This window comes from Macrobrachium rosenbergii, chromosome 20 (assembly GCF_040412425.1).
Source record: "Macrobrachium rosenbergii isolate ZJJX-2024 chromosome 20, ASM4041242v1, whole genome shotgun sequence".
Taxonomy (NCBI): Eukaryota; Metazoa; Arthropoda; class Malacostraca; order Decapoda; family Palaemonidae; genus Macrobrachium; species Macrobrachium rosenbergii.
This window is the reverse complement of record NC_089760.1, coordinates 29,182,752-29,203,744: the sequence shown is the minus strand read 5'-3', so window position 1 is coordinate 29,203,744 and position 20,993 is coordinate 29,182,752. Positions and strand designations below refer to the sequence as shown.

At 36.8% G+C, this 20,993-nt stretch overlaps 1 protein-coding gene across 1 annotated transcript; it reads right to left on the bottom strand.

The window, feature by feature from the left end:
• Window positions 1-2,845: 2,845 nt before the first annotated feature.
• On the bottom strand, window positions 2,846-17,191 carry LOC136849184 (uncharacterized). The gene is made up of 3 exons (XM_067122305.1): window positions 17,143-17,191; window positions 4,299-4,475; window positions 2,846-3,439 (listed from the first exon to the last, which is right to left on the bottom strand). Exons 2-3 carry the CDS (start codon window positions 4,308-4,310, stop codon window positions 3,017-3,019), a joined length of 435 nt encoding a protein of 144 aa, XP_066978406.1. The 5' UTR covers window positions 4,311-4,475; window positions 17,143-17,191; the 3' UTR covers window positions 2,846-3,016.
• Window positions 17,192-20,993: the final 3,802 nt, after the last annotated feature.

Here is a 20,993-nt window from a genome sequence, read left to right as displayed (position 1 = left end):
AATTTATTATTATTATTATTATTATTATTATTATTATTATTATTATTATGTCACATAGTATAACATGATATAAACAGAGTGTATATGGCCACGATAAAATTGAAACAATAGTGTGCAAGGTCTCTCACATTTTCAAGCAAATTAACAAAACAAAAGATCTTGCGTTCCTTTGTTTCAATATCCTCGTGGCCATTTACTCTGTTTATTTGCAATATGAATATAAGCGATAAACACGCAGCACAAAACAAGAGGGGAGGGAAACCTGCCTGATGCACACCCGCGAGGTAAGTGCGCCTACTGTAAGCTTAGCCAACGACCGAAGCTGAACTTGATACAGAATCTCTGGCACCGTCTGGAAATTGTTTTTTCTTTGGTAATTGGAAGCAGTCAGGATATATTTCTTCAAAATTACGTATATAAATGCCTGACTTGTATCGGTGTGGCCAAGTTTAGACATATTATCCTCTTGTGTGTATGTTATTATTACTATTATTCAGAACATGAACCCTATTCATATGGAACGAGCCCATAGGGGCCACTGACTTGAAATTCAGGCTTCCAACGAATACGGTGTTCATTTGAAAGAGGAGAAAAGATCAGTTATTAGAAAGGGGAAAATAAATGAACATATCAACAAATAAATAAACAAAAATATAAGTAAATTATCAACATACAAGGAGGATTGTTTTAGGGTATAGTAATGCGTTGCATCTTCTCTTGAACGTTAGAAGTTCCAGTTGCACACGCTTCACTCCCCTCCTGTTTTATGCTCGCTGTTTTCACTTACATGCATTTTGCATTTAAACAGAGTATACGGCCACGAAGATATTAAAACAGAGGAAAGTGAAATCTTATATTCTTATGTGAGTTTTTCGTTTCAACTCGCATTTTTGGCTGTCGCATTCCAACGAAGACCAGGTCTTACTCTTGATGACCACCGCTGCACGCACCAGACTGCCAAGGCCGTCTGCAAGCTTCAGCAGCAGTGTTTAACAAGATAAGGAACTGATCTTGCTACACTCAAATCACCTCTTTAATCCGGTCTATGTATGCGTGTGTGTGTGTTAACCTGAACGTGCAAAATCTCAAAGCAACAGACTGTGAGGAGAAAGAGAAGGAAGTTGATAGCAACTTGGGAGTTTTTTTATTTTATTCTCTTAGACAGAGGTTTCATTGCAGCTTTTTCTTTTTTGCATCATTCTCTCAGTCAGGCATCTATTGCAGGAAGTAAGAAAAAACTAGTGTTAACACAGAGCTGCTTGTATCGGTGGAAACGAAGTAATTGTAAATGTACCCAAGACATCATCGTAAAAGTTGATATAACGGCTAAGATTTATGAAGAAAAAGTGAAGTGTACCTTAGTTTAACCGACTGATTAACAGCTCTCCTAGGGCTGGCCCGAAGGATTAGACTTATTTTACGCGGCTAAGAACCAATTGGTTACCTAGCAACGGGACCTACAGCTTATTGTGGAATCCCGAACCAAATTATACCGAGAAATGAATTTCTATCACCAGAAATAAATTCCTCTAATTCTTCACTGGCCGGCCGGAGACTCGAACGCGGGCCCAGCAGAGTGCTACCCGAGAACTAAACCGACCTGTCCAACGAGGAACTGATTTATGGATAGCTAAGCAGGTATACAGTACATTTCGGGAATGACATTGGTAATACAAAGTAATAAAAGCGAAGTGAAATACTCTACAGCTTGCTTTTATTTTGAAAAACTATTATGAAAGAGAAAGATGGAGAAGAACCTGAATTTCTGATTTCCATCATTTCAAAACGTTTCAGAGGTAATAACACCAAAACGCAGGGGTCAGTGTTTTGCGATTTGCCACGAAGCAAGGAGAATAGAATGGATAATGTTGTTCAAGAGAACTCGCCTTCTTTGTCTATCTCTTTCTCTCTTTATATGTCTATCTTTCTCTGGTATCCTTTCTGGGGACTAAAAGTATTCTCTCTCTCTCTCTCTCTCTCTCTCTCTCTCTCTCTCTCTCTCTCTCTCTCTCTCTCTCCTTGTAACTCACTCCATTTCCTTCTTCTCATGTTTTCTCTCCGTTTCTTGAGTGATAATCTCTCATAATCCTTGGAAGCCTTTAAAATCTACAATTACAATTAACCAAACCTTGGAAAACCTCCAACATTGTATTTCATTTCTGCTAACATCATCATTTACTTGAATAAATTACTAGCGATGAATATCGGACCCATTCTGTATATCAGATTCCATGACCACAACATGAAGCCTTAAGCGGCAGGGTAGCAGCTTCATCCGATAAATCAACGCTTAGAAACTAACAACAGACCGCTGGAGTCTTTTGTTAGCGGAAATGGGTGGCAGTCAATTGGTCACTCATTATCAGGATCCTGCACATTATATAACGAAAATTTATCAGAACTGAGGAGAACGCTATACCCGTCTTGGAGGTTGTTGAGAAGTTAATGAATTGACACTGACAGACAAATCCCTTGGAACACAGGACGTCCTGTCATGTTTACATGACGTGTTTGTTTCTGATGTCGCCTACCAACTTGATTCCGATAGATTATCTGCGATTAATTATCAAGAAAATGACCTATGATGTCTGAGAGGCTCGAATCAGTGTTCTGATATTATTATTATTATATTATTATTATTATTATTATTATTATTATTATTATTATTATTATTATTATTATTATTATTATTATTATTATTATTATTATTATTATTATTATTATTATTCATTCAAAATACAGATTCGTCCGTACAAAGAACGTTTTATACATTTCCGTACTACTGAGTATCTGTAAACCAAAGAAGTTAATTGAAAATATAAAAGGATTAATAAGAAATAGAAAAAACCGTTACAAATTCTATTTATTTAATGACGCAAGAAAATTTTGATTACATGTTAGCCTGTCTGATTTCAAATGGTTTTTGCGACTGATGTATTGCGTGTTCGCTTGCGTGATATCACACTCGTTCGTATCAAATATGCTGTACTTATACCATCATGCAGAATAAGTTGATTTACTTCCTAAACTGGTAAGAGTCGAGCTGTGAGCCGTAAACTGCCCTGAGATCCTTCTCCAGCTGAGAAGTGGTCTCTCCGATGACGGCCTCGATACCTCGGATATTCTGAATGACCTGTTTCTCATTCTCGGTCACGGGACGACCTCGGAGCCTGGCATTGGCCTCGACAGTCCTCCTTATGAAGTCCGGGAAGAGTGCCACGAATTTGGCTGGTTCCTTGCCGTACTTCCTGTTCTGGAATTCTCTGACGTTCAGCATGAGGTCAGTCACCGCCGTCAGTATGTCGCTGATGGCCCCGGGTGCGTGTTCGGTGTTGATGTCCTGGGATGAACTCAGGAGGTCCTGGATGGCTGCTCCTTCCGGTGAAGTCGTGGGCAGGGCGAGGCATAACTGGATTACAGCTGCCGTTACCAAGATTATCTGGAATGAGGCAAATGTGAGATTCGTTCAGCAAATATAAGACAGTGAGCTAAAAATAAAACTATGTATCTTTTAGGTAGAGATGGGGATAATATTAAGCTGAAATGGTTTAGGTTGTTAACAAGATTGTGAGATAGAAAAGTGCAGTTCCACAATGGATGTAAAGGTACAGATGTTAAGACATATATTAACAACGATTTCAATTTTTTTTTTTTTTTACTCATTTTAGAATTTCCTGTATAGTTACTGAATATGTGCTCGAACAAATACTAATTCCTCATTTTTGCCTTCCCTGAAGAAGCATAATAAAAGGGGGGGGGGGGGAAGACAAATTCTACTATAAGAATAACGAACGCCTGCACTAGCAATGTTGTTGAACCAGAATTACTCAAAGAAAACTTCCACTTAATTCCTATCATCATTTTCATGGAACAAATCAGAGGTCGGGAATTAGCATAGCAAGCTTACATGGAATAGACTGTCTGAGCGTAAAAAGAGGACTAAATTTGAAAGTAAATAAGGAAAAGCTATAAGGAAAATATGCTTGAATGTACCCTCAAGCAACGGAACTCAACCGAGGACCGGAAAACAATTGAACAGAAACAGACTTTTACCAAGGCACAAATAAACATCACAGAAACTCCAAGAAATTTAACATAAAAAACTAAGACGATGGTTTAACCACTCAAGACAAAATAGATGGTCGAGTTTAATCATGATATTAAAATCCCTTCTGGGTGAACCAAATGTCGCTGTAACTGGCAACACACCAAAGCGGTCTGGTACTGATGATGACTTGTCATAATGGGACCAAAATGCCAACTGAACTAAGTGAGGAAGTGTAAAACAACTAACTTACCCTGAAACACATTTCTGCGGTTTTATGTAGATAGGGCCTCGAAGTGAATGAAGTTTTTTTTGAGGGCGAAGGCTTCTTTCCTCTACTCTCTTCAAATGGTCACTGTCAAGATGCAGAACTCTTTGAGCATCGTCAGAAAGGACCGACCTTATATACTGCAGACTGGAGAAGAGCGACCTAAAAAAAAAGAAGAAAAATCTAGTCAGTGCTTACCGGACTGGTCAACTTGAGTACATTATGTAAACAATGTAGGTGAGAATTTTTTTTTTTTTTTTTTATCTCGGATCTCCTGATGTAAACTAAAAGGAGGTCGCTGGAAGGGACATGGCTGAAGTCATTAAATCTGTTACATAACCGCTCTTTTTGCCGTTTTTATACATTCTTGTTTTGGGGAGTTTAATTGATTCCGAAAGTCAGTTAGGTTCACCAGCCATACAATTATCCCTCCCGGTCTCAAAGATTCTAACAAAGTTGTCCGTAGTCTGAATCACATTTTCAGTGGAAAAAGGATTGTTTTAAAAGGACGTGCTGTCAGTTTCAGAGACTGACAGTTAGTCTACATTTTTTCAGATGGCGTGAAGGCCGTATTTTCCCAGCTTTATAACATCAGTATTCATTACATTTTGAGGAGGCTTCTTAAATTTTTCTCTGAATACGCTTCTCAGGGTATTTCATGGTTGCCAACGAGATCTATTCACAACATGAGTTGTAAACATGCGAAGAATTTTGAAGAAAAAATCATTTACCCAGCTGTGCTAATTACCTATTTGGACTTTCGAACGTAAAGTATATGATAAGTGGTACTAAAAAAAAAAAAAAAAATAAAAAGGTTACTGGTACAGTATTTATAAATACAGTATATATCCTTACAAAACTGTATGTTCAAGTTTAGTTGCTTGGTTTAGATTAAAAGACGACCTTATTCCAGCAAGGACCTTAGCCCAAAGTTGGGTATGATAATGAAAGCAATAAGAGGTCAGTTATGGATCTCTGAACACTGCCAAACTTGTTGATTTGTGAATATCCATAATACAGAGGGTACGATAAAAAAGTGAATACCAGTGAGTCTTTATTTGCGTGGTTGAGAAACTTTTTTCCTCCATTGCTGCCGTTTTCCCAACTCTTTCTACCCTCTTGCTTCAGGAGACAAGATAAGAATCGGCTTCGGTGTTAATTAAGCCCTGCGTCTATTATTTCACCCTTCTTCCCGGTTTTCTTCGACCCTGGGCGACAAGAGGACATCCAGAAGTCAGTCCTATTGGGCCCCCGTGGCTTTAGAATGCAAGAACAGTAGGTTGTGGCAAGATAGGAATTGCAATTATGAATACTGAATGACATGGAGGTCACGAAGGGAGACGAAGGGTTAGGCGTTTAATTTCACGGTTTATTAAAAATTAAGTGAACTTAGGGGAGTGCGAAAAGTTTAGAAGAAACGTTGTGAGGTAAAGATATAGGAAGCCATATATATATATAAACATATATATATATATATATATATATATATATATATATATATATATATATATATATATATATATTACAACATATGAATGTCTTTTTTTTATATTTGAACAATACAACAGTGTAATGTGAAGATAAAATGGCCCATAAAACACTTTTTGAACAATATACGTTGCAAATATATATATATATATATATATATATATATTTCGAGCACTTCACCTTGATTCATATACAATCGAAGCCCTGTTCACTGGTAGAAATGGACAGATTTATGATATAAGAGTATACCAGCGACGGAAAGAATCAGGATAGGTAGCCAGTGTGATTTCAGTATACACACACACACACACACACACACACACACACACACACACACACACACACACACACACACATATATACTTTATATATATATATATATATATATATATATATATATATATATATATGTGTGTGTGTGTGTGTGTGTGTGTGTGTGTGTGTGTTTGTGTGTATAGTTTACTTCGAAGAGAATAAGAAAAACAATATAATCAAAGACAGTACGAAGGTGTCCTCTTTCAACAGTCTAGTGCTTCCAGCGGACCTCTACAAAAGGAGATTTATCGCAACAATAAATCGTCTCTGAAGAGATCCGTCTCAGGACGAAACCGTTACCAAGGAATTTTCCTTTTATCTCTAGTTTTATTTTTGCCTCTTGTAGTTAGAAACGTGCGGAATTAACATTGTAGGTAGTCGTGCTCAACATGGCTGCTCCAGCTCCCTGATTCTGGAACCAGGCAATTATGCTGTAAACAGTTGTGTGGATGACGATGGGGTGTTTAGTGTTGGTACATTAGTTTTTATAAAAAGCGACTCCAACACCATCAACTCGTCGTCCTTACGGGCAGATCCAATAATTTTTAAATTATTTATGTCCAAGTGGGTACCACAAATCTGAGAATGGTTCCGAACATTGGATAGTTCGGGATTGTAAAATCTGCAACTTGTCCTGAAGTTGACGCCTTGATGGGAGCAGAAACAGACCTTGAGAAGCCTCCTCGTACATCCAACGTAGGTCCCAGACTACAACTGGGACAGGTTTATTCATAAATAATGGTGGATGTCAAGGAAGGGCTAAGTTTGTCCTTCATTCTGAAAAAAGAACGAATATTTAGAGGATTTCTTGCGATCAACTTCAGATTTACAGCTGGCAATTCATGATGAATTAAACTCATACGTCTCTTTTTAAAACTTTTGTCATGTAGGAAAGGAAACTTAGCATGAATACATAATTTGGAAACGGTATATATATGGGAATAGGTTGTTTCATTTTTGCGGTTAGGAGCTTATTAAGTCCTCTATGGAAATAGTGGGATGGAAAACAATTGTTACGGAAAAAATTAGCAAAGAATTCTACTTCTTTATGAAAGGCTGACGAGCTGGAAGTTAGAGAATACGCCCCGTGGAGGAGGGTATAGAGAGAGAATTCAACTTAAAATTGAAATTACACGAGTTATAAAAATTGGTGCCCAACCCTGTAAAAGTATTTTTACTGTGAATGCTGGTTTGAAACCCATTATCTTCCCTGGTGATTCGTAAATTTTCTTTCTCTACTGTAAATTGACTCCTTTTTAGAATTCATTAAAGTCCAACATCCCAATATTAAGTTTACTGTAGATAAAGAAACTCGCAACTCTTTATCATTTCTAGATTTACGTATCACCAGGAAAGGTAATGGGTTTCAAACCAGCATTCATAGGAAAAATACTTTTGCAGAGTTGGGCACCAATTTCTTTTAGCTCGCGTAATTTCAGTTTTAAGTTAAATTCTCTCTCTCTCTCCCTCCTCCACAGGGCGTATTCTCTGACTTCCAGCTGGTTAACATTTCGTAAAGAAGTAGAGTTCTGACTAATTTTTTCCGTAACAACTGTTTTCCATCCCACTATTTCCATAGAGGACTTAATAAGCTCCTAACCGAAAAATTAAACAACCTGTTCCCATATACCGTTTCCAAATTATGTATTTATGCTAAGTGCCCTCTCCTACATGACAAAAGTTTTAAAAAGAAAATTATGAATTTTATTCATCATGAATTGCCAGCTGTAACTCTGAAGTTGATCCCACGAAATCCTCTTCATATACGTTCTTCTTTTTTCAGAGGGAACGACAGACTGAGCCCTTCCTTGACATCCAACATTATTTATAAATATACCTGTTTCTTCTTTAGGCCTTGGCCTCTAGACCGTAGCCTAGCTCAAAAGAGGTCTGAAGACCCTGCGCAGCAGAGTTTCTTTATTTTTTTTTACTTAAATGAATGGAACATTTTTTGTATATTTTTGGATGATTTTTCAGAGATGGGAGGTAAATAAATTATGGTCGAAACTCAGTTCTTCAGAGTGTGAGTTCAGGACTTTGGGCTGGAAGGGGAGCTTATATCGTTTAATATATATATATATATATATATATATATATATATATATATATATATATATATATATATATTTGTATATATATATATATATATATATATATATATATATATATATATATATTATATATATATATATATGTATATATACATACATACACATATTTTTATACTTATATACATATATATACATATGTATGTATTTCTACTTATATATGTATGTATGTGTGTATTAAACTGTCCTAACTAGGGAATCATGTTTATCTTGAGGCAACTAAAACAAAATACATATAAGGTGAATGATGTATATCAAAACGAAACAGGTATTCTATGCGTGATTAATAATCAATTAAGTTAACCCACTTCTCATGCGTTTTTGACTGCAGAAAACCTCTAAAAGTCAATTCCTCCTCCAAAAAGCCACATTCCTTTCATTCAAAATGATTTAAATCTCCAAACAGCTCCTTTGAGGAAAACGGAGGCAAAATCTCCTCACTACTGGTCAGGATCATTAAAATTAATGTAGCTACTAAAACCGTCTTTACCACGCTTGAACCCATAGCATTCCTTTAAAAAAAACATGTGATCAACAAACAAGAAAACCCTCAGCAAACAGGATCGTTAAAATTAAAATGAGACCCTAGATCCAATCTGTGGATAGCCTCCAGACGATTCAGAATGGGTAACGACGTAATGTGTTTGTTTAATTGTCGTGTGCATCCGAATGGAAGCCGCTACCCAGGCTTTAAGGTCTGTCCGTAGGACAAAGAGCCCTTGCGCTACGTATCGGCGTCATCTAAGAGCAGTGGTAAATTAAATGGATCGGCAGTCTATAAAATCTTCGAGAACACTTTGTTTCGAAAAACGGGTAAGGAAGTCTTCAACACGAGAGCCGTATTTATCAGTGATTTAAGGTCTCCACTTTTTAATGGGTTGCAAACATGAGGTTCCATAAAATAGGTTTTAGCATCGACAAGGATAAAAAGAGGAACTTGATATCATTTACCGCCTGAGCTAAGGTTGCTGGAATTTCAAAAGTGCATAATATCGTCTGTCTTCGTGGATGTAAATGCACACATTTATTCGTCTCGTTACTTCGCATAAATTACATACCGGGAGAAGTTAAATTACATAAATTACATACCGGGAGAAGTTAAGAAAGTTAAGTATACCTTAGTTTAACCAGACCACTGAGCTGATGAACAGCTCTCCTAGGGCTGCTGGCCCGAAGGATTAGACTTATTTAACATGGCTAAGAACCAACTGATTACCTAGCAACGGGGCCTACAGCTTATTGTGGAATCCGAACCACATTATAGCGAGAAATGAATTTCTATCACCAGAAATGAATTCCTCTAATTCTTCATTGGCCGCCGGAGACTCGAACTCGGGTCTAGTAGAGTGCTAGCCGAGAACTCTATCGACTCGTCCAACGAGAAACTTACATATCGGGAGAGAATGCCAGAACGCAATTAGCATCATATTGCTGCTATAAATCTGAAATCACAAAGTTGCCAAATAAAGTCAAAATCTTCCTGGAAATTCAAGTGCTTCAACGTGAACTTCCGAATTGATCTTGAAGGCCCTTTAATTGGACTGAACTTGGATCGAATTAGTGAGAAATTTAAGTACCCGTCAGATAAAAATGGAAAATTTGACTAGCTCAGAATATTTTCAGGTTATTTTGCCATATTGAATGAGGAAAAAGGTGTTGAAATTCCCAAACCAACAGCGTACCGGGTAGAAGAAGCGGCAGAGGCATTAGAAATGGATTCATTGCATATTCACGAAAGGATGGAATTCGTGTAAGATATGCGAGAGCGGCGGTGTGATTAGGACTAACCGACGTGAAGTGATTGATGCTGTGAGTTTTCGGCACTGGGACCCAGTCCTGATTTGGCACTTGAAGGATGGATGAGGGGAAGCTCCTTGTTATGTTTTTTTTCTCCCGTATCGCACTCATTAAGCAACAAGTAAAAAAAGCGCCGAAGTTTCTTCGGCGCAATCGACTTTTCTGTACAGCGTATAATGCTGTATGAGCCGCGGTCCATGAATCTTTCGGCCACGGCCTAGTGGTGGCCTGTCCTATAGCGTTGCCAGACGCACGATCATGACTAAATTTAACCGTAAATAAAAGAGAAACTACTGAGGATAGAGGGCTGCAATTTGGTATGTTTGATGATTGGAGGGTGGATGATCAACATACCAATTTGCAGCCCTTTAGCCTTAGGAGTTGTTAAGATCTGAGGGCGGACAGAAAAAGTGCGGACGGACAGACAAAGCCATCTCAATAGTTTTCTTTAACAGAAAATAAAACGGCTTTATCGCTAGACGCGTGACGTAGCAATAGGTCAGCAATCACTGGAAAGATAGAAATATTATAAGTGGTATCTAAGTTACCTCGGTGTCAAATGTCTCTTGGAATTAAAGGGCTCGGAGAGGAAGCAAAAAAAAAAAAAAAAGTAAAAAACGCGCCTAAGTTTCTTAGGCGCAATCGAGTTTTCTGTACAGCCGCTACACCGTATAATTAAGGCCACCGAAAACAGATCTAACTTTCGTTGGCCTCGGTAAAATGCTGTATGAGCCGCGGCCCATGAAACTTTAACCATGGCCCGGTGGTGGCCAAATTATATCGTTGCCAGAAGTGCGATTATGGCTAACTTTAACCTTGAATGAAACCAAAACTACTGAGGCTAGAGGGCTGCGATTTGGTATGTTTGATGATTGGAGGGTTGATGATTAACATACCAATTTGCAGCCCTCTGGCCTCAGTAGTTTTTAAGATCTGAGGGCGGACAGAAAAAAGTGCGGACAGACAGACAAAGCCAAAGTAGTTTTCTTTTACAGAAAACTAGAAATTCCCGAGAAGTTCTTAGTCATCTTCCCAACTTCCCTCAAGAAGGCGATTAAACTCATTGAAAGATTCATGGTCGAACTATCTTAGCTTTCATAGAGGAGCACTGGAAGACCTGAGTGATTGAACAAGCAAAGGCAATTTGGATGGGAGCAAGGGATGAATCATATGGTTCTAGGTTCGGAAATAAAATTAAAGCCTAAGATGTTACTGTTATGTCAAGTTATTTTCATAGAAAGGCTTCATTTTTACTTTTCAAACTACAACTATAGCCAGTGACTAACCTTTAATATATATATATATATATATATATATATATATATATATATATATATATATATATATATATATATATATATATATATATATATATATATATATACTATAAATATATATTTATATACATATATGCATATATATACAGTATATACAGACATTTATAATATATATATATATATATATATATATATATATATATATATATATATATAGTTTTATATATATATATATAAATATATTTATTTATATATATATATATATATATATATATATATATATATATATATATATATATATTCACGTCAAGAATAAAAACAAAGTTGTGAAGGGATTACCAAAAGATTGTTCTGGGATATTGCATCACCAACCTTGAACCGCTGGTCTTTAGGGAAGGCAACCATTTTGTTGAACAGATCCTAAATATGGGTTCCTTTTTTTTTTTTTTTTTTTTTGAGAGAGAGAGAAGGGCTGGGGGGGAGGGAGCGTGGATATAGAAGGATAAATCTCATTTTTTTTTTTGTTGTTGTTCTAGTAAACCTTGAACCAAGAACAACTTTATTGTCAACCTGAAATTTGAGCATCGTAACATCACTTGCTCCTTAACCAATGTCTGTAGTCTGCGTTTAAATTACGAGCAGAATATACAATTAAAGAAAACAATCATGTCACTTCCTTATCCAGTGCTAGATAATTCACTTGGAACTGGATTATACTGTTTGCAAATAAGAGTAACGTAAATTTTCCATAAAGGTAAGTTGGTTACGTAATTATGCGAAACGACTTATTCGTATGTTTTCTGATCATTTACAAAAACACATGCAAGCTCGATCTGATAAACGGGCTTGCACCGAGGGAATGAAAATTCTTTGATTATGTTGAATCTGCATGAAGTTTCTGCTTCTTTCAATTATTCATTTTGAGAGTTAGAGAGGTCGAACAGCAAGGCTGCAGAAAAGAAGGGGAAATGGAGGAAAAGCAAAATGCTAAGGGCCGAAGGGAGCTGCAAACACCCTCTAGTAGTGCCTACAGTGCTCCACGCGAGGTGCACAGACGGCAATACCCGTGTAACAATGGTGACGTTAGTCTTGCTATTCAAATAAGAAAAACTATTGGTTAATATTGAGGTATATGTTAGGATGGCAAGGCGCTGAGATGCCTGAAAAATCCTTCACTTTAAAGAAGTGGAATATTCAGCGAATTGTGGAAAATTCCAAATATTGTCGTAATCTGATAATGTAAAGAATAAAGCAGGAGGAAATAAAATATTTGACTGCCTCTGGTCGGAGTTTACGGCGCCATTAATTCAAAGGAAGCTGAGAGCACTGACGCATGAGTACTTTTCAGGCATCTCAGCGTCTCGCCGTTCAAATACACCTCAACATTAACCAGGAATTTTTTTTATCTGGGTAGCAAGACTAACGTCCCCTGTGTTGCACGTGTAGTGTCGTCAGTTCACCTCCCGTGTTGCGCTGTAGGCACTTTTAAAAGGCTGTTTGCAGTGCCCCTTCAGCCGTTAGCTGCAACCACTTTTTAGCCTTTTACTTCACCTCCATTCCCCCTTCCTTACTTCAGCCTTGCTATTCAGTTTTCTCCCAGTTCCACCTTTAGATCTTTGTAAGTCATTTCCTTTATTTTCTGAATCTCTTTAGCTTGCTGTCCAACCGCTCGGTTTCCCTCTGGTCACTGTCTCAGGGGCTTCATGGCTGGAAGTGCCCCTTCAGTGCTTGGGTTGACAGGCTGAATTTCATCAAATCAGTCTTTAGTTTTGTCCCTAATATCGAAACATATTGGCTACCTGGTCAAAGGTTTGCCTGAACGATGCTATAACGCTTCCGGTGTGCTTTCGCCATATGGGAATCTGTGTCTCTCTCTCTCTCTCTCTCTCTCTCTCTCTCTCTCTCTCTCTCTCTCTCTCTCTCTCTCTCTGTGACTAGGTAATTAGCCATATGGAACTGAGTTGTTGTTTGATAATTTCTCTTTCTCTCTCTCTCTCTCTCTCTCTCTCTCTCTCTCTCTCTCTCTCTCTCTCTCTCTCTCTCTCTCTCTCTCTCTCTGTGATTAGGTAATTAGCCACATAAGATTGAGTGTTATTTGACAATTCCTCTCTCTGTCTGATTAGGTAATTAGTAATATGGGATTGAGTGTTATTTGATAATTCCTCTCTCTCTCTCTCTCTCTCTCTCTCTCTCTCTCTCTCTGATTAGGTAATTAGCCACATAGGATTGAGTGTTATTTGACAATTCCTCTCTCTCTCTCTCTCTCTCTCTCTCTCTCTCTCTCTCTCTCTGTCTCTTCTCTCTCTAGCTCAAATGTCTGATTGTAATTTGATAATTAGGATTGAGTATTCTTTGATAATTCCTCTCTCTCTCTCTCTCTCTCTCTCTGATTAGGTAATTAGCCATATAGGATTGAGTGTTATTTGATAATTCCTCTCTCTCTCTCTCTCTCTCTCTCTCTCTCTCTCTCTCTCTCTCTCTCTCTCTCTCTGTATATGACTAGGTGATTAGTCATATAGTAATTAGTTTTATTTGACAATTCCTCTCTCTCTCTCCCCCTCTCTGTGACTAGGTGATTAGCCATAAAGGATTCTGTGTTATTTGACAATTCCCCCACCCCCCTTCTGTCTCTCACTGTGTGTGTGTGTGAGTGTGACCTGGTGATGGGCGTTTTCAAAACTACGAAACAAAAACCAGTCCTTGATTACCGTTGTAATAAAACTTCCTGCTTCAAGGATGAAACCTAATTGCGTTACGAGCATTCCAAGATCGTTTACGACCAACACGGGGGCGAAAAGTGGTCGTATCAGTACATCTGTTGCTTTTAAGCATTGTTTTCTAGAATTGGGGTATCGATATTGGTCGATTAAACAAGGGTATGGTGTCAGGACAACCACACCTAAACATAAATACATACATATACACACACATATACAAACATATATATATACAAACATATATATATATATATATATATATATATATATATATGTATATATATATATATATATATATATATATATATATATATATATATATATATATGTGTGTGTGTGTGTGTGTGTGTGTATGAGTTAAATGCTAAGTGATTTACCATAGGCAGAGAATTTTCACGTCTCATAAACAGGCATATATAGTAGTATATATATATATATACACATAAATATATGTATATATATACACATGTGTGTGTACATATAAACATGCATACATACAGTCTTGAACTCTCAGGAACATGTCATATTTAAATGTAATATACCTAACAAGGAAGTCGAAGAGACAAAGTGTAAAAATCTTGACCGATTTCGCATTATTTTTGAAAGTAATAAGTTAACATTCTTAGGCGCAGTGATGCAGTCACTGAGAAACTATTTTGAAAATAGCCTATAAGGAAAAAATTTAACAAAAATACAAAAAAAATCTCCAGTTTCATAGAGAGAACGCAGGAAAATTCCTCAAGTTTAGATAGTTACAAAGACTATGGAGATAGAATTGAATTCTGGAGACCAGGCATTATTCTCACTTATACTTAAATGAAAGAAAGAGTCGAAAAGCATTAAGCCTTCACCAAAACAAAATAATGGTAATTAGTGATAGCAAGAGGGCATTATTTATTTTCTTAGAAACTTAAAGCATTATTAAACACGCCATTCGGAAACCTGTTCACTGTTTATGTATATATACGTATATATATATATATATATATATATATATATATATATATATATATATATATATATATAAATATAATTAGTCATATATATATATGTATGTATGTATGTATGTATGTATGTATGTATGTATGTATGTATGTATGTATGTATGTATGTATTTGCCAATATTTTGATTTACCCTTCACCGAAAGGTGCAACTTATGTACCAGCTTCCAATATCACCAGGATGACCACAGGAATTTTCATAACAATGCGAAATAGTGCCTCGGCTGAAGTAGAAAAAATTTCTTTTATTCCGCAGTATTTTAAAGACCCACACGATCCCGGTGGAGGCTATATACACCAAGGATGCAGTTAGGACAATCCCTTATTTGCGGCAACCATGTCAAGGTTAACAAGTCACGCATCGAAAAGGACTAGGCTGATTTTGGCTACTTACTCTTGGGGGAAAAAGAAGGACGTTTTTCGAATTTATTCACCTTCGTCTTTGTTTTGATTCAACTAACCGGGACCGTTTCCCTTGAGCACCGACTATGAACGGCTTATATCTAGTTAGGAAAAGAGCATTTCCCGTCTTGTCTCTGCACAATACTTGGCACAAAAGAGCGGGACAGATCCAATGGGCGAGAACGTCGCTCATATCTCTTTCAGCCTAAAAAAAAAGAAAAAACTTTTCCCCGTTGCCATGGAAATAAGGTAATAAATTCAACTGAAATCTTCACACAACGTGCTTGTGAATATAATGACGAATAAGCCATTTCCTTAAATAGAGGTGACTCCAAAATAGCCACCCCTATGCGTATTAAAACCTTTACCAACATCAGCCGTTTCATATATCCCACCTTCCCCACCCAAAGAAAAAAAGGCTCGCCGACCGTGTATCGGCCACACTAGGCAAATTGTACTGCTAGCCTGCTCTGTTGTGTACATATGTTATTGGGTTTCCTTGAACTTAATGTTCTTCTATTTTAACTTTTGTTCCATCTAGCCAACACCTTTCTGCACCTGCATAACCAGTCTTTTCTTTGTTTTCTCATTTTCCATTCAATAGATTATTGAACACCAAATCAGAAATTATACAGCCTTGTCTGCGACCCTTTTTTTTTTTTTACACGAGACCATTATCTTTCCAGTCTACATATTTCTGCAAAACATTTGTTTTCATTTCAAATCCTTACAATTAATCTCACCTAACTACATCGCATCTTCGTTAGTCCTATATTCACTCCCTAATTTCTCATACAGTTGTTCTGTGACAGTCCGTTAAACCGCATAGCCGTGAAATGAATGGTCTAAACTCTGCTTTTCCATAGTCATCCAAAACTTTTATCTTCCTTCCATAATAATCTAAACCCTCGAATATAACTCCCCAGATATGCTCAACACTTTGTACGGTAATTGTATAATTGTAACAGTAGCCTCTATCTCATTTCCTCTCTCCCTTTTATTAGCAACCTTTTCTTCATAGTAAGGTGCCTTAGTCACCCCAGTAGAGGGTCACCCGGGTACCCTCTCTGTCGCCTACCAATTTCAGCATCTCGCTAGTAATTCTAACAAATCCTAGAGCCTTTAGGCCTACGTTCTTGAGTTTTCAAGTGTCCTCCTTACATCCTCAGTGTTTGCTTTCAAAAGCATTTTCAGATTTAATTTACCACTTTTCACTCCTGCATCATGCAGGTCTACAATTCTTCTATCCTGAAACACTCATTCCAAAGACATACCTGCCCAGTTACCTACACAAATCAAACATTTCCACTCGTCGACCATCCATATTAATATTCATTGCTCTGTCTTCGGGGCTCCCATTTACCCTCATAATCATATTCCGGCTCACAATTTTACTCTCAGATTTCTCCCAACTCTTGCGTCATTCGGGCCTGCCTCCCTCCTGTCTTCCACATTCAGTATTCAAAATAATCACTCATCGGTTCGGAACTGCATTAATTTCGGACAGCCGCAGCTTCATTTGCATCTTTTTTTTTGCGCCCATTTCTTTGGTAGCATCAAAAAGGTCTTATGAAGGGAGTTATCTGGATATAGGAGGCACAGAGTTAGTATCAAATATCGCTATTTTGACCCTTCCTTTTCATCTGAGAGTGTAGCTTGCTGCAAAGTTGCATAGGAAACATGGTAGAAATTTATCTTTAGAAAAACACAAGACATCGTCTACCTATGAGAGGAAGCTAGTCGGAGAAGGTAGCGGACAAAGACTGTGGTAGCGGACTAGATGCACTGGAGAGGCTGTTGTTACCAGCTAATCAAGTTCAGCTAATGGGATGCTTGTCTTGTAATGTTTATTCCTGTTGATTTATGAAGAGATATTTTTCTTTAAATATGATCATTATAATTTAATGTTATTTAATAATTTCATCTTAGTGTTTATCAACAACAATTTTAGGGATTAGGGTTTTTTTTTATCGCTATCAACATTGAAAAATTGGCCACTGAGTTCTGGCTACAATGCTTCGGACGCGCCCGTCGCCAGACACCCCAGTTACAAACAATAACTTGTGAAACGTTGGTGTCACGTGAGTGCCCATTCTTAATTCCTTTCTCTTTGCACGTTTTAGTTCAAATTTACGTTTGTGACAGTGCAGACTCGGGGAAGATATCTTTACACAGTAATAGCGTCGATGGTCCTATGCCAGAGCCGAGCGGATCGATAGGAAAATGTGAATTATATTTCCTAAAGTGGAGTTGAAATTCCCATGCCCTAGTGATGATAGTGATTACGTTAATATATAATAGTTTTGATTACATCATGCCCTAGTGATGACAGTAATGACTGTGATGTTATTGGTCCACTAAAGCAATATGCAATAGTAAGTGACCGTAATGACGCTGATCTCTGTGTTAGCCTAGGCTAATGTTGTTACTGATTTAAAGACAATGATGACGAAGATATGGCTGATGTTGAGGCGCGTCGTACGGAAACGAACGAAGGAAATGGAATATATACAAGTATGTATATATATATATAATTACAGTATAATATATATATGTTTTATATATATAAATCTGTATTCACCCATCACATCGTAATCGTCATTCAAGTGTATAGCCAAGGATGCTCACCAATCGGCCATCGCCGGAAACGTGAGTGTTACAAGTATATATTTGTTTATTAAATTTACTATTAGTAATAGTTATTATTAATAATAAAATTAATAATCATTAATAGTCGCGTTTGCATACTTTAATAGTGATATTTTGCGCTATTAACGTTTCGCACCAGGACTGCTAGGCCTATTATTATTTCCCGCCAATTTTCACTGTGACCTACGTACCGCCATCGAACCTACCGGTGCGTATTATGACTTTGAGGAAATATTTTAACTATATTAAAAAAGTATTGTTTAATCAGTAGGTAAAAGTTCGTTTCCGGTCCGAACTCCAATACCACATGAGGGCTAGGCCTAGTACTAAACACGGCTAAACAACAATTTTTCTACACTGTTAAGCCGTGTTTAGTACTAGCCCCTGGTGGGTTAGATGTATTTCGCCGTGTTTAGTACTAGTGCCTGGGGATCAATTGTCCCTTGGCTAAGTGTATTTCGCAAAATTGAAACTTAGAAATAGTCATCAGTTATTTACATAAATTTCATTTTTATTGTGATAAATATTGTTTGCAAGAATTATATATATAGAATATTTTTTTCATTTTTTATGAAGATTCGGAAGATATAATAAAAAATCGAGTAATGATGTTCGGACCGGAAAAGAACATTATCCAATGTACTGCGTTTTGTGAATTTGGTTTTTGATTGAAACTCCTAGCTTTAACGATATGAGTAGGCTATATCAGTGTTTGATTTTGTTCAAACTTTGCGTAGGCGTATTTCTTAATTTGGAAAGGGGGTGGGGGACCCCACTCGCTTATTTTCTTCGTATTTACTTATCTTTCGTGCAGTTGCATCTCGAACAATCTTCATTTTTACTTTTACTGAACAAAATACCTGTTGTCATTCTACACTTAGGCCTACTGGTATTATTTTATTTTCAATCCTATTACACTCCGGAATTGTCCTAGGCAGCTTGAATAGGATACTGCCTTCCTCCCTGCAGACTTGATTTATTTCTTCTTTCTTGACAAGAAATAAAAAAAAAAAAACATACTGAAAACCATTATAATTCAGATCAAGTGCTAGCATTTTCCTATTGTAATGAGGTAGTAATGGGGAAAGGTTTACAAAATTACCAGAAGTTAGGCTACAGTACAGTGTATTTGTTATTTTTTTTTTATTTTTGTTTCCATACCAGCAGCACTATCGATGATAAAGAGGGAATATGCATGTATGAAGTTTAGAATTATATGTATTCAATAGCAGTGTATTAGAATGATAAAATTTTAAGCATAGTCAAATATGGACCAAAATTAACCTTTATGAAAATGCAGTACATTATTTTGGCATATGAAGATGAAGACTAGATTAAACAATGGAATAATCAGTAAGAAATAAACTCTGGTCTGTCTTTCAGTGGGAATCTATGATAAGGAAAACCATAAAGCTGAAGTTTTCTGCATACGCTATCCCAAGACTGAATGTGAAACCTAAACAAATTGGACTGGTCATTGTAAAGCATTTGTAATAATAACCCTTGTATTTTGAGATTACTTATTTGCAGTTTTGCATCCCTCTTGCTTAGCTCCCTCTGAGGAGATTAAGAACCAGGGTATATTTTTATAGAAAGTCTGGCCACCACCCCCTACCCTCCCCTTTTTTTTTAACTCGGTTTATTTACGGTAACCCTAAGAAATTCAAATCAGGTGACAATACATTTTTGTTTAGTAGGCTCTTTTAAGCCTTGTATCATTAATTTTGGTAATTTTTTATTCTGTTTGTTAATTATAATTTTTGTTTGATTTTGTTTTGAGAACTTCACCTTTTATTTTCTGGATTCAGTTTGCTTCTCTACATAGTTGATTTATAATTGACATTAGTATTAATTTTTCATTACTGGGCAGCTTTTCCTTAAGGGCTCTGCAGCCTTTTGCTTCTCCAGCTAGAGTTACAGCTTGTCTTGTAGTAATAATAATAATAATAATAATAATAATAATGCCTAACCTAATGTCTAACCTAGCCTAGCCTAGCCTAAACTTACTTCCAGGTGTTTGGTTAGGTAAATAAGTTTAGATCTGGTTATGTCAGGTTAGGAAAAAGTTCAGAAGGTTTTGTTAGGTTAGGTTAAAGATGATACTGAACTTTTTGTTAGTTAAGGTGAAAAATGATGGTATCCATTTACAAAAATTACCCGGAATAGGTTAAAGATGATACTGAACTTTTTGTTAGTTAAGGTGAAAAATGATGGTATCCATTTACAAAAATTACCCGGAATAGGTTAAAGATGATACTGAACTTTTTGTTAGTTAAGGTGAAAAATGATAGTATCCATTTACAAAAATTACCCGGAATCACAATAGCTGATGGAAGATGACAGTTAGCCATGCTAGTTTTATGTTACACAGGTTTCATCTTGCCCAGTGGTTGCCAGTTGAACTAATTTTGTATAGTTGTTTTGTTTTCCATTTTTGTTGAGTGATTCTGCCAGCTTCATTCACAGGTTTATGTGAAAGGATATGAGATTGATTCATCTACCACTACCAGTGAGTGCCCATGGGGTAATTATGAATGTAGCCTTGCAGCAGCTCTATTCGCTTATGCAGTTCACAATTTTAGCCACACAGATGTAGAATGTACTTAGAAAAGAAATCCAGTTGAAGACCTCTGTCATGTAGTCTAAGGATTGTATTTTGTTTTTCAAATGAATCATATTTTCCAATCACAGGACATGGACATTTATTCAAAGTCTAAGACTTTTTTTTAATTAATTAGAGAGTGCAGTACTGGGTGGTTACTAGCAATGCACAGAATTACACCATGACTTCAGCATTGCTTTTAAGAAGTGCTGGTATAAACTTCAGTAAAGTACCTTGAACTCCTTTAGACTGCCATATGCTCTTTCAACATGAATTCTGCAATTTAAAATGTTTGTGCTCATTTGAATTTCACTAACAGTGTA